General features: G+C 49.8%; 1 protein-coding gene and 1 long non-coding RNA gene across 5 annotated transcripts in view; both read left to right on the top strand.

Moving 5' to 3' along the window:
* Positions 1–496: 496 nt before the first annotated feature.
* On the top strand, positions 497–4,707 carry LOC146758690 (uncharacterized). Its single transcript, XR_014933827.1, has 2 exons — positions 497–621; positions 4,574–4,707. It is a non-coding gene; the product is annotated as an uncharacterized LOC146758690 (long non-coding RNA).
* Positions 4,708–6,296: 1,589 nt separating this feature from the next.
* CACNA1H (calcium voltage-gated channel subunit alpha1 H) overlaps positions 6,297–14,649 on the top strand; it is a 194,335-nt gene continuing 185,982 nt past the window's right edge. For all 4 annotated transcript variants that reach the window (XM_085513923.1, XM_085513921.1, XM_085513922.1 and 1 more), the window contains exons 1-2: positions 6,297–6,643; positions 6,908–7,188. In XM_085513923.1, the coding sequence (XP_085370049.1) occupies positions 6,923–7,188 (266 nt within the window). In that variant the 5' untranslated portion in view covers positions 6,297–6,643; positions 6,908–6,922. The remainder of the gene's footprint in view (positions 6,644–6,907; positions 7,189–14,649) is intronic.

The following is a 14,649-nucleotide window of genomic DNA, read 5'->3' as shown; positions in this document are numbered from 1 at the left end:
CTCGGGCTGTCACTTCCAATGAGGGAGAAGCTCATTTTGTCATTAAGGCATAGGGGAGCCTGGATTTGCTCCACTGTCACAGGCTTCTTGTGCAAGGCCAGATAGACTGTCTGGGTAAGGCACTGTCTAAGCTTGTTAATGGTTTTGTTCTGATTTCAGCTTTGGAGGTGGTCTGAGGAACACAGGCTTTCAGTGCTAGGGATGGCGTGGACAGCTGTTGGACTGTGATCACAGAATCAGTAAGGCTGGAAAAGCTCTCTAATATCACAAGTCCAAACCCATCCCATCCCACTGTGCCCACTGACCATGTCCCTCAGTGCCACATCTCCACAGTTCTGGAACACCTTTAAGGATGGTGACCCCACTACTCCCTGGGCAGCAGTGCCAGATCCTAACTGCTTTCCAGAGGAGAAATGTCTCCATGTATCCCACCTGAGCCTCCCCCAACATTACTTGAAGCTATTGTCTCTTGTCCTATCTCTCCCACGATCCGTAGGTGCCATGTATGGAATTAAGGCAAAGGATAACAGGAGCTGGCAGAAGGGCTCATATGCAAGGGACTGTGCAGCTCTGGACCTTGGTGGCTGTGGAAGGAGAAGTGCAGTACTGACCCCATTGCAGGTGGGTTCATGGGATGCTGAGCACTACGCAGGTACTCTGAGGACGAACACCTATTGCAGGCTACAGGTGTTTGGGCTTTGATTAAAGACTGTAAAGCCATGGCTGCTGCCTCACCAGGCAGGGTGGCAATGCAATAAATCAAGATAAAATCAGTGGAGCATTAAACAAGCCATGAGTGATTTACAATAAATTGTGTAAAGAACATTATAGGAGTTTCATAGAACAAGGAAATTACAGCTAGATCAGGGTGAGGCACTGCTTAGTTCTAGTTTCCTCTTGCATTTAGTTTCATTCAGCTGTAGCCCTGTGTGGGCATTGCTTTGCTACCTGCATGCATCCCAGACCCTGAGCACTTTGCTGCTCGATAGCTGAACCCACACAGCACTGCAGTGTTTTGCCTCTTTGGTTATACTTCTTTACCTTGTGTTTGCTGCCCAACAGTTGTCTTTGAGGGCTGGAAGAGAAATGTCAAACCACTTAGTGTGTGTAAAAAGCATCTGCTTGCTTCCCCTCTGTGGATGCGTAACAGTCCCAAATTAAATTATTGCTCATGCAAAGCATCTTCTAATATATTCAGCCCATACATATTCTGTATATATCACTGTGTATGTTAAATCCTCTAATATATTCATCTCCTCAGCATCATCAGCTTGGGTAATTCATTTAAACTATTAGCAGCTATTTAAAAGACTTTTCCCCCGTAAGATTTGGTTCTTAGTGCAAGAAAGGTCATTTTGTCCAGTAAATTAGTGAGTCTGTGCCATCAGCACTTTGCCTCAGTGATTTCAAGTATTCTGTCACACCATAAATGCATTTACCAACAACAAAATCAATTAGAATAATTTTACCTCTGATGGGGCCTGACCTACAGTGAAGTCATTTAAATGAACAAATTCATTTTAATTCATTTTAAATCTACTCAGGTACTTCTTTGGTTAAATTGCGCTTTATTTGCCTTTAATTTTCTGTTGTCTTCTGCGTAGAAGAATAAATTGTCAGCAAGAAATCAGACTCTTGCAGCCTTTGAGGTTTGAGATCTGCACCAAAAGTGTTTTTGATACTGGCAACAAGCTGAAAAGTCATTATTTTTGTCTTGTCTTGCCCACCTAATAAACAAGTAGGAATCTAGCAGGCAGCTGTAAAAGCAAAGCTCCTCTCATTCTCACTGCGTAAGGCTACAGAGTCATCAGTGACGTTAAGGGACATGAAATTCCAGCTCTGTGGAAGGAAATGATCTTGCTGGGGAAATCATGGCCATGGTGATTTCTTTGGTGTTGGCTCCCTCTCACCAAGCATCCATCTGTATTGTGGAGACAATGAAGATATTAGCAAAGGGAAAACATGGAGACCAACTTCTCCCATTTCAGGTTGTGCCTTCCAGTAATTGTCATAGAATCACAGAATGGTTTGTGTTGTAAGGGACTTCTCAATGCTATCAGGTCCCACTCCCTACACTGAGCAGGGACACCCACAGCTCTATCAGTGCTCAGAGCCCCATTCAGCCTGACTGTGGGTGTCTGCAGGGATGGGGTACTGCCACCTCTCTGAGCACCCTGTGCCATTCCTCACCACCCTCAATTTATTACTGTGCCCTTCTTTTGGGGACACTTTCCAGGAAAGCACTGCCTGTCGCTGCCAACCTGGTAGCTCCTCTTCTGCCCTGCTGGGGCTGTTGGCTTTGAATCAACTTCACGTGGAAATTATTTTTAACCAATATTTCTTATGGAAATATTCCATTTACAGCATGTGCTAAAAGCATAAAACGTAAGAAGGCAGATTTGGGCACTGTACTTTTTTTTTCCTCAAGGACTCAGAGAATATTTTGCGGAGTTATTTTAAACAGCTTTTTATATTTAGCAAGTCTAAGCATGATACAAGAAGTAAATAAATCAAAGCACCAAACACAACAGAAGAAAGAGAGAAGCCACAATGCATGTTTTGAACCTGTCCAAAACACGTGGGCTTGGAATACGTTTGCATTTGGAAATGCTGCATCTCAGAAACGGTGCAGGTGGGTAGAGGGTTTGAAGCTTTGTGCTGCTCTAACATGGAGCTGAAAGCTCATAGGGATGGAAAATGGTGTTGGTTTTTTTTCTGGAGGTTAAGTGGAATTGAGGCAGAATGGACCTCAGAGGCATCACAGTGTGCTGGTCCTGCCCTGGGATTTAGGTAGGATATGAAGCCTTTGTGGTCCAGGTGGGTTTCTTCAATCAGGGCAACCTGTGGTTACAAGATACCAACACAAGATGTTTGCAAGATGCCCTGCAGGGCTGTTATGGGTAAAACTTGTGCCTTGCAGGTCACTTTTCAACAGAAGGCTGAGGAGATGAAGTGTGCCCATCAGAGCACAGGGCAGAATGGAGGCTGAGCACAGCAGAACTGATGGAGAAAGAAGGGAAAGGGCTGAGATGGGAGTGTGATGGGAGAAGGAGCCCTGGAGTAGGTGAAGTGTTTTCTGGTGCTGAGGAAATGACAAATTACTGGTGAATTTGAAAGTCATAAAAGTAAAAATATACCGCTGGCTGGGGACCTATTTATCTATCTATTTTAAAATGCATCTTAACATCCATGTATTTTTAATTAAAAATACATTTTAGCACCAGCGCAGCCAAACTACCACAGTGCCAATCTCCTTTTTTGGAAATTTCTCCTTAGCATTCTGAATTTATAACAAATTCATTGTTTCTAATACAATTTTTTCCCCTTTCTCTCGTCAATTTATTATCTGTTTTTCATTTCCCTTCTCTTTTGTTAATCTTTCTAAATAACTTTAAAGTGGTCCTCCATCTATTTAGCTAAATGAATTCACTCCACAGATACTCATTATTTTGAGAATGATTTATGCAAGCACTATTAGCGAGATTGTTCCTTGTTTGAAGGTTTTTCTGCAATCAGAAGAACTCGGATTTGAGTCAGCTAGAATGAGATCCAGTGAAAAAAAGAATTATTACATAAAGTATTCAGCACCTCCGTCAGGCTTTGTATGTGGGAGGTCAGCTCCAAAGGCATAAAAACACAAAGCAGCTTCTTGCTGTGGGTCTGACCCACTGATCTCACCTGAGCCTGGGAAATGCTATAGCATCATACCCCCAAATTAAATCAGATTGTTGTTGTTTTTCCAGCTGATCCTTGCAACTCTATGGGAACAGGTTCTGTGTCACTGTCATAGAGGCGTACAGGACATGTGTCATGCAGGGGATCAAGAGCCAGGGTAGCCCTCATTCCTTTGGGTCACTGGGGGGCTTGCAGCCCTTGGGAGGCTATAGGAAAAGTGGGAAGGAAAACAGTCCATAAGTTACCTTTATGAAAAACACTTGAGATGACTTGGGGATCTTTCTGCAAGGCCCTATCTTGTCTTTCTGTACCAGCAATTAACTGCTTTGTACTAAATAAATGAAACAATGAAGATGAGGAAGGAAGGGAGGTTAGATGCCCTCAGTCCACGTGCGGGCTGTGATGGAGCAGACCCATTTTCTTCACTGCTTAAAAACCACTGTGGCTGCTGTAGCTTTGGGAGCTGTCTTGGCCTGGGTGGCTGCTGTCTGTGTGGTTTCGGGGCAGCTGTGCCCATCCCCAACCTTCCCACCTCCTGTGTGCTCTGGAGTACAGCCAGGTGCATGCCAGCGGGGGACAATCTATGACGGCCAACTAAGAGCATTACACATCCCATTAGGGCAGCTGTGAAATCACGAGCAAAGTGCCCATTCAGGGTATATACAGCCTCAGATCAGTATCGATCTTGAGATTTCTGCTGGCTTCTTAGTGACAGCAGCGCTGCGGCCAGATCCTTCTGGCTGGTGTAGACCTGCAGAAGCCCTCCTGCTGCCAGCGCAGCCATCTGGAGTAAATGAAGCAGGATCTGTCCTGCTCCTTCCAAGTGCCACATGTGGGTTAAGCAGGAAGCATGGGAAGGAGGGAGTGTTTTTGCCAACAAAATGTTGTCTCTCCTCAGCAATGACCACCATTGGAGTTAATTCATCTTTCGGAGGATGAGCCAAAATCCCCACTGAGGATTGGTTTGAGCCTATTTTTTGCCAAGCTTCATCAAAATCCTGTGTTTCTGCAATAAAAGTCCCTCTCAGCTGCCACTGTTGTATGGAGTTTACTAATAAGGCTCTTGGCTTTAAATACTTCCCATCGGGCAACAGGTTAAGATCTTGAAAATGCCATACTCTGTATATGATGCCTGTCCATGGGAAGGCTGTCTGCAGCCCCAGCTCAGCCAAGGACAGCTGCAGAGGAACTGCTTTGAGGGTGGATCTGCTGGCCAGGGGAGCAGCATCCTGCTCTCTGACATGGGGCTGGACAGGAGGCAGTGCATGGTTTATGGCCTGGACAGCTTTTGCTATCGCTCTCCAGGCTTGGCCTCTTCCCACTATAGTAGAACTCCTTTTGTTCCTTCAAAGGTCATTTTCCTAAGCAAGATAATTTACGAGTGGAAGCCGAGTTGCCCAAGGAGAGCCACACCAACTCACAGACAAATCTCCCCTTCCTACGGTAATTTATGATTTGGCCTAATTATCCAGTATAAACGCATGGAAACTCCGAGTGCAATCTCTCCTTCGCACCATTCGCCATCGCTTTGCAGGCCGTGTCCTGCTTGTCAGAAGCATTGTTTGTTCAATAATAAAATTGCCACATACTGTTAATCACAACCTGCAAACATCTAATAAAACAACCACCGAACGCGCGTGTGTAAAACCATCTCCTCGCTGGCCCCATTAGGCTCAGTGCTTTCTGCTTGGAGAGCGGCATGACCTCCCTTTTCAATCAATTCCCAGTTATTAACCATGAAGAATAGCGTTGGGAACTGCATTTGCAAATTGAATGTGGTGGTATAGAATGAGCTCACTCTTTAAAAAGATTCCAGTCGAAGGGAATGCATCGAGCTAACATTCTTAATCTCCCTTTTCCCTTCTTTCCACCTGGGCTACATTCAGATATAATTCACGTAATTTGAAATAACTTGGAAGAATCAAACTTCCTCAGCAGAGTTTAAGGGGACCGTGCCTGTAACGACTTTCTATTATCTGTTTATTCTGATCCCTCCGAGCTAAGCCCTTGAGAAGATTAGCTACTCAGCTAAAAATCACTGCAGTTTAAGAGCAGATCTTTATTTATTAAAACGCTCCGACCTCTAACTTGGGCTTATCCATTTATTTATTCAGACTAATGAATTAATGCCCCCATGGCACTCAGGGAGGAGGGGGCTGTGGGACCCCTACGAGAGCGAGGCTGGGCGCATTTCCATAACGCTGCGCTCAGATGGGAGATCAGACTTGGGGGCGGGGGGGAAGGCATCCGCCCCTTTGGGGTCCGCGTTCACGGGGAGCCTGGCGGAGGCGGAACAAACCCTGTCCGCCCCCCCCCACCCACAAAAGCGTTGTAAAGCCTTTAGGGGAGGGGTCCACCTCCCCCTACTCGTGAGCGTGGCAGCCCGAGAGGCCGGGGGGGGGGGGAAATCTTCCTTTCGCCGCGCATCGCCCAGAGCCCGAACAAAGGTACGAGTGAACGCAGCGCAGCCGTCCGGGGGAGCCATGCAGCCGAACCCCCAGAACCCCCGGGGCTGCCCCGACTCCTCCCGGCCGCCCGCCCCCGCCCTGCCCCGTCGGGCTCCCAGCCCCCTCCGCCTCCGCTTCTCTCTCCTCCCCTCTTCTCTCCCTCCTCCCCCGGTAAATCCGAAGTTTCCTGTTAAGCACGGGCGAAGCTTTGCAAAGCGGTTGCGGAGCCGCCCGCTCGCTCCTTGGGATTACCGTCGGGAGAGACTCCGCTCGGCTCGGCAAGGGCCCCCGCCCCCGCCGCCACCTCTCCTCCTCCTCCCCAGCCTTCCTCCATCCCCGAGGGCGGACGCTGCACGCCGAGCCCCGGCTCTCTCCCCCCTCCCCCCCGCTGGATTTACGTTGTCGTTGGGGAGCTGTGTATGGAGGTGGGGGTCGTCCCTTTGCCCCGATTGCAGCCTGGTCCCATGTGAACCGCACGGCACGGCTATGCTCCTGGGGACACCGAGCTCCGCCGAACTAAGGTAGGACCCCACCCCCTCCCCAGCAGTGTTCCATCCCTGAAAATCCAGAGGATGGGTGGGAGAGCTCCAGAGAAGGGTGATGGAGGAGTGGGGGCGCGGACACCCTGCTTCCCTTCCCGGGGGTGGGAGCGGCCGCGCCCGGAGGCGGCTCCTCGCCCCACGCCGCCCGGCTTTGTTGCGGCCGAAGCGGCGGGGCCAGGTGGGAGCCGCGCCCCGGTGCTGGGAGGGGGCCGCAGCCCCTCACCCCCTGCCCTTGCCCCGCAGGTCCTGGCTGCTACCATGAGTGATGGCGAGAGCCGAGAGCCGCGCCCGGCCGGCGGCGAGGTGCGGGTGCCCATCACCGTGCCGCCCCGCCGTTCCGCCGAGCAGCCCCTGGACGATGCCGGCTCCGTTCCCAGCGGTTCTCCCAGCCGCGACCCGCCGCCCGACCTGGCCTCCGAGGAGGAGGAGCAGGTGCCTTACCCGGCGCTGGCACCCACCGCTTTCTTCTGCCTCAAGCAAACCACCCGCCCGCGCAGCTGGTGCCTCAGGCTGGTCTGTAACCCATATCCTTTCCCCGAGGGACACCGCACCCCGCACCATCCCCATCCCACCCCCGGGACCTTCTCCCGTGCCCGGAGCACTTCACTAGGGTTCTGTACCCCAGTGCCCGGGGATGCTTGGAGCCCTGGGGTCCCCTCTCTGCACTGCTCTGCTTCCCGTTCCCAGGAGGAGGATGTGGGTCTGCACCCCCTCGGCGGAAGAGTGGGACACGTGGGTGTGTGTCCTCCCCACGTACAACCCCCTGCCCTGGGGAGGAACATGGTGAGGTCTCAGCTGTGCTACGGGGCAGCGGGATGAGGTGCCCGGGTATCACATGGATGGGGACAGCACCGAGCTGCCACCCACAGAATGGGGAGAAACCCTTCAACTTCGCTTCTTTCCCAGTCGGGGTGGGAGGGAGAGAAGTTTATAGGCGACCTCGTATTTATTTGAGATGCGGTGGGGAATTTCAGACGGGCGCTGACCCTTTTGCTGTTTATATAAGAGCTGGGAGTGCTTGTGTGCTTTATCGTGGTAGAAAAATAGAGCGGGTCGGAGTTTGGGGAGAGCACACGCGTTGCTCCGAAAAACTCCCCTTTGCTTTTGTTCGTTTGCAACTTGCAGGCAGGGAAGAAGGAAGGCAGGCAAAGCTCTGCATCTTCCCCTCCGTCTCCTGTGTCCTTTACCCAGTTTATTAACGTTAAATAAGAAAGAGCAGTCTGTTCCTTTCAGTTGTGACATACGGGAAAATTGAATTTTACCCGAAATGCCTGTGTGAAAGCAGAGAGTTGTCAGTCTGTCTCGGTGATCTTCAGAAGTGAGCTTTTAGCTGTGCTCTGCACGTCAGCTCAGCAGCATTGACATTGTGCAGATAATTAATGCTTTTACCTCTACCCCCGGTACCTGCCTGCAGCTCGCTGCCTGCATCCTGCCGCCGCTATTAAAAGCATTATTTATTAATACCCTTAGTATTGATCTCCCCTTCAGTTAACCAAAGAAACCCGTGCGCATCTGAGATCACCGCTCTCCATAGCAGTAACACCGCCGGGTGAGCGGTGTCATTAGGAGGAATTGCACAACCCTCCCCAGGACGCTGCCTTAATCCGTCAGGAGGAGAAATCCTTGGAGGGAAAAGCCCACGGGGTTTTTTATGGCCTCGAGCTTCCCCTTGTTTCATCTGGGTTCACGTGAACTTGCGCAGTGAGATTTCTGCTTTCTGGTTTTGCAAGAAGGGCCGTGTGCGTATTGAAGGGAGAAAGAAACGAGCAGGAGCTTTGCACAGCGATGCTTCGGCCCTATAGCCATTAAACGTGGAGGATGTAAGTCAAAAGGTGAAATATCTGTTCCTTGAAGGGACTGCGTTCCTCACATATCCAAGGCAGGGCTGTTCTCCTTTCAAAACTTTAGGGGCTAGAGGAGGATGAAGCCTCCCCCCAGGCTTTGGCAGCAGCTTGTTCTGGAGCGTTGCTCTGGGCTCACACACAGGTGCTGCCAAATTAACCCACAGCTGATAGGAAGCAGAGTGGTGTCACCCAGCAGCATTCTAGGGAAGTGGGTTCAGGTGCACTCGTGTGGGTGAGGCTGTGCTCTTATCGTTAGGCAGAACTTTGTGTCACAACGTCTTGCCAAAGAATTCACAGGAGAGTGAATTCCTTTGTAAAACTTAACTCGTGTGACGTCACATCGGATGGAAATTGTGACGGTTGGTTCATAGTGAGGCTGAAATCTAATAAGACCTCATAAGCCCCTTCTTCAGCATTACTGCTCTCTGAGCTGGCATGTTTTGGCTGGATCAGAACAATGCTTGTGACAGGGGTCAGGCTTCTGGCTGGGATTTTTCCCCTTCTCTCTCCTCCATCCCACCACAAATCCCATGTATTGCAGTGAGAAAGTGTCAGCCCTTAAGTTTCTTGGTGAGATTGCTTGCAGTCCTGCTGGGTGTGCTTTTGGAAGCTGTGTGGAGCAACACAGAGGTGTGCATCACATTGGGAAACAGGGCTGGGTGCGTGGTGGTGTCGGGCATCTTAGCGATGGATGTCACTGCTGTGGGCTGGGAAATTTGGAGAGATGGGAGGTAGACTGAGGTCCCCCCCACAGTGTTGTCCCAGGGGAAGAGAAGTAACTTGAAGCAGAGGTTCAAAGCACCAGGGGGGTTTCTGGCCAGCCGTGCGGTTGTGGTGACTCTTCTTGCCTATATAAAAGCACAGATCCATAAAGTGTGATAACAAGCTGCAGGTTTGCGTTAAAATCTCCCTCTGTTGCAGACAGAAGGGTGTAACTATGGAGTTCTTAAAATCTGTGTCTGAGGTGCATTCTCCTCTGGGAAGCACTGAACCTGTCTGTAAAACAGGTTTCCTCCTTCAGTGCTGCTTTTTGTTGTCCTTTGCTCTTTGTGATTGGGGATGCTGGGGAAGTTCTTCTGTAGTGTCCCCCGTTCTCCCGGCTCATGGGGTATTTCACAGTGTGGGGCTCATCATTTCTATGATGTTCTTGCTTCAAAACTTGCACGCCGCTACGCAGAAAGCCTTTATTTACCCCTGTGCTGCCGAGTTGTCTGTGCATGCCTCAAATCCTGCGGGTGCCCCATCCTGAGCAATTGGGGTCTGCTTCCATGTAGGCAGCTCTGTGGCATCTTCCTGGGGTTGGCACTTCAGAGCTGGGTGCAGGAGCATCCTAAAGGGAAATGCCAGCGCGGCACAAAGAGAGCTGCTGAGCGCATCTCCTGGCTTAGGGCGAGCTCTTGTCAGTCCCACATCACTTGAACTGTGAAAGCAGCCCAGCCGCTCGGAATATTTGTCATCAGCAGAGATAGCGCAGACCTGTGCCCTGGAGCAGGTGGAATCCCACGCGGCTCAGCCAGAAGCGTGGTTCCCTTTGCAGCTTAAGCAGGAGGGGGCTGCTGCCAGGCTTAGGAGCAGCTAAAAAAAGCCCCTGCCTGGTCCTTGGGAGGACAGGTGGGACTGGGATCAGCTTACGGGGCTGGGAGCATGCAGGGCTGGAGGCATGCAGCCACCCCAGGGCTGTGCATAGGGTGCTGGGGCAGCAGGCAGGAGGTGTATGGCTGTGGGGGGGTCAGTGACTGTGTTCCATTTGGAAGTGTTAGGAAAAACCTGGAAAAATCTCCCACCCCCCAGTTAAAAGCCCCCCACGTGTTTATGGATTAACAAAACCAGCAAACTTTGCCAACAACAGAAAACAAAAGATGTGTGTGGAGGAGCTGATTTTTCACATACGGGAGTGATAAAGCAGGGAGTTGTGACGATTAAAGTTTAATCACAGGAGCAGAACGCCGGGGCTCCGTGGTGCTGAGCGGCTGATTGTTGTCAAACTGTGTTTGTGCGTTGTGTCGTGCAGGCGTTGGGCTTTCATAAGCGATGACTGCAGCTCAGGAATCTCCTTCCGAGCTCAGGCTTATCTCCAAACCCTGCTCCAAGCAGGAATCCGTGTGTGTATGTATGTATATATTGATGGGTTGGAGCAAATACACGGCTTGGGTGTAGCTCCTGTGGCACAGGCAGTGGTCAAAGCTGTGTTCTTTGCTGTCAGTTGGTGTTGTATTGTGTTTGCTTCTGTTATTACCGACGTTATTTGCTCTTTTTTAAAAGATATATAATTGGAAGCAAACTTACTTATTTCTCCAGTCCTGGATCTCCTACGTGGGTTTATTTATGGAGGGTTGTGGGTGGGACGTTGTGTACTTTGTGTGCACATTGTGCGGCGCAGAGCAGAATTTGGGCGTTGAGACCCTGCAAGGTCCTTTCCTGGTTATTCCCAAGCTGTCAGCCCACAGCAGCCCCAACTTATGTATGTATGGAGCTGATTTTTTTTTTTTCCCCTTCAACATAACGTTTTGTTGTTGCTAACATTTGGGCTGTGAAGTGCCGAGTCACGCTGTGCCCATTGCTGGGTGTCCCTGCTCCCCATGGGTGCTGGGTGCAGCAGAGCTGTGCTGGGAGGGCAGGGTGCAGCCAGCTCTGTGCATGCACTTGGGCCAGAGTAGCAGCAAGGAATGCTGCTTGGTGCCCCTTGGCACCTTCCTGCTTGCATGGCTGGGAAACGGGCTGCAATCCGTGCTGGGACCTGCTTTCCATCACAGCCCCAAGTGGCAGCACGGCTTCGATAAGGCTGGAGGAACTTTGCTGCTTTGTTCGTGATTCATAAAAACATTCCGTGATTCATAATAGGTTGAGTTCTGTGTGCCTTCATCGGGGAAAAAAAATCTCCTGTGATTTATGTTCTTGAGTGGTTACAGAGCGTGGCGATGCCAGCGGGGTTGCTGTGGGACTTGGCTGTGTTCTCCTATTTGGTAGAGCCTCTGCTTGCATCAAACCTGATTTTTTTTTTTCCCCCTTAATTATTATTATATTTTCTGAAGCGCAGCTCCTTGCAGCACTTGCTGGTCGCCCTGATGTCGCTTTGAGGCCAACCCAACATTCCCAACAACATCCTGCATGTTATTCCCAACCATTCCTCAGTGCAGGTGTCTATAAATACACTTGGAGGCTGAGAAAAAAATGTGCTTTGTACAAAATGATGTGTGTGCTCCGTGCCCAACGCTCCGGTTCACGCTGCAGCTCTGTGCTACAGACAGGATTGAGCTGTTTGCTGGGTGCTGCTGCGGGTCCAGCTCCGAGCTGGGGCTTGCAGTTGGTTCATTCTTTATTGCATGAGCAACGTGTGCTGGCTCTGTTCTGCTGCAGTGTTGCAGTTTGTGACTCAGGGCTCTGTGCTGGAACACACAGAGGTGTGGATGCGAGTGGCTCCCGTTGCTTTGGCAAACTTTATTTGCTTGTGTTCTGCTCCGTAACCAGCGTGTATCAGATGTGAGGAGCTTTATCAGAAAGCCTTTGCTGCTAATCTGCCTTTATTCAGACCATACCCTGACAAGTGCAGTGGGAGGCTTTGAACTAATCATCGTTTGTCATCTCAGAGTATAAATATTGCTGTTAAAATACTGAAGCGTGCTGTGGAAAATCTGCTCCCAAACAGGCATCTTTCTGGCCCCATCCAGAGCTGCTGAGCACCCACAGACTGCATGGAGAGGTGCAGGTGCTGTACCTGGCAGCATCACCTTCTGAATGGCAAGCAAGTAGGGGACAGTGAGGGAGAGAACTTGTGCAAATTGTGACTCGTCTAAAAATACACTGTATATTCACACGTGTTTTTAGTTCCGCTCATTTTGGCACTCTGTGTTGGCTTAATACATCTAATCAAGAGTTTAATCCCGAGCTTCCTGTTTAATGTCAACAGAAACCATCTCGGTTGGCACCCGAGGTCCGTGTCTCCCTCGCCCTGCACTGCTCTCCCGAGCTCTTGCTTTTTGATGTGAAATGCCCTTTGTTCCCATCTCCCAGCCAAGCTCAGGTGCATGGTTCAGCTGCAGGAGTTCCCATCCCATGCATAGCAGCTGACATGCAGGTAGAGCCATGGAGCTCCTGTTGCTGGTGCATAATGTTGGGGTGGCTGTGAGCTCTGTTGGGCACGTTGGGGATGCTTGGTTCCTGCTTTCAGGGTGGCTTTTGCAACAAGGGAGGTTGGAAAGCTAATTACAGAAATGCTTGCAAAGCAGATGGGGGTTTTCCATGTTGTCTTGCAGTGAAGGTTGGCGCGTGGAACACCTGTGTGCACTCAGGGGGTGCGAAGAAAGGAAAGCAGATGGAGTTGGTGCTGGTGCCTGGGAATGGGAATGTGAAGTTGTGGCTGATGGAATGAAGCTGAATCAGAATTGGGAGAAAAGGATAAATAAATAAATGAAACACATCTGGGCAAAGTAGATCAGGAATATAAATAATGAAAATCGGGTTTTTGACTTTAAAAACATAACGTTCTGTAAGCTGTGTTTGCTCCCCACCCCTGCTGTGCTGCAGCCACCGTTCTTCACTCCTAACGATGCCATCAGCAGAGCCACATCCACCAGCTCGGGTTGGATAAGTGGGAGTGATTTCTTCTCCAAAAGAGCAGTCGGGCACTGGCAATGCTGCCCAGGGGGTGGTGGGGTCACCATCCCTGGAGGTGTTAAGAACTATGAGATGTGGCACTGAGGGATGCGGCTGGTGGGCATGGTGGGGTGGGTGGGGTTGGCCATCTCAAAGGGCTTTTCCAACCGCAATGATTCTGTAATTCATCTCTGTCCCTGTTGCGTTTGTGCTTTAGTTACAGGCTACGCACGCAGTGACTCAGAGTACAAATTTGTCCCAGTATTGTCCCAAGCCAGGTATGTCTGAGCTGGTTTGATTACAGATGCGCTTAGAAAACAACTGCTCACCCGTTTCCTCCTCATCCCTTTAACCTCCTTAGTGCTCCTACAAGAGCCGGGTGGCTCAGAAGTTATACCCGCACACAACTTGCTATGCCCACAGTTCCCTGCAGGCAGTCATTACGATTCTTTCAGTGTGTTTGTGTGTGCTTTCCCTCTTCTATTAATTTTTTTACGTTTCTTCCATGCTGGATATTTCCCACTGAGGGAGACACTGACTTGTTGCAGTAGTTATTAATAAACATTTCTTGTAAGCTGTAGCTGTTTCACAGGCACTACTTCTTATTTTCAAGCTGTAATTTATGATGTTTCAAAGCAATTCATTTGCTGCTTTTTGAGGTGCTTCAGAGCTGCATCCCAGACTGCGCTTTGTGAGGTTCTTTGGTTGCCTTCAGAGTTCTCACCTCTCAGATTTGATGAGAACCAATGAATGCAGTTTCAGTTTGAAGTTTCTATACGAGTTTGTCTTATGCATTGAGACAACGTGTCTCTTTCCCAGCATGTCTCCATGCTGGATCCATCATTCTCTGAAACAGGAGACACTGGCTTCACCCTGTCCCTGGAGATGTTCAAGGTCGTGGATGGGCCAAGGACAGCCTGCCCATGGCAGAGGGGTTGGAACTGGGTGATGCTTGAGGCCCACTCCATCATAAACCGTGCTATACAGTTGAACTCTGCTGATTAATAGGAGCAGAGGTCCAGAGCTCAGAGTCAGTGCTATTTCTTCATGTTGTGGAAGAGTTTTAGGCAGTTTGGGGCTACTTTGCCTCTAGGTCTTTTCCTAATTACCACCTAGATGCCTCTAAGACGTTCTGCTGTATTTTGGTGTGTTTTCTTAAATAGAAAAGTAGGTTTAAGTTTATAATTGAGCTTAAGTTCTGAGCAGCACCTTCCCAGAGCCACTCAGGTTGCATCCAGCCCCATTTTACCTGTTCCTTGGCTTTTGTCACCCACGTTTTTAGTTTGGGGCCAGCAGCATCAACCCACCTTACTGGGAAGCTAAGATGAGATTTATCTGATGGGCTCTGCCTGAATGACATGTTTGGAGTAACTCCATTAGAGCAACCCGGATCGCATTAGTTTACAGTGAATGAACTCTGAATCATGTTTCTGTGTTGGTTGGTTGTTTTAAATTGCTTCTGCAGACAAGGAGCTCTGCGAGTGCCCACGGACAGAGCTGCGATTAGTTTTCCCTGGATTATGTACAGAGCTCATGATCTTGTGCCCA

This window comes from Coturnix japonica, chromosome 13 (genome assembly GCF_054131305.1).
Source record: "Coturnix japonica strain WE chromosome 13, WE-NBRP24, whole genome shotgun sequence".
Classification (NCBI taxonomy): domain Eukaryota; kingdom Metazoa; phylum Chordata; class Aves; order Galliformes; family Phasianidae; genus Coturnix; species Coturnix japonica.
This window is presented reverse-complemented; position numbering and strand designations above follow the sequence as displayed.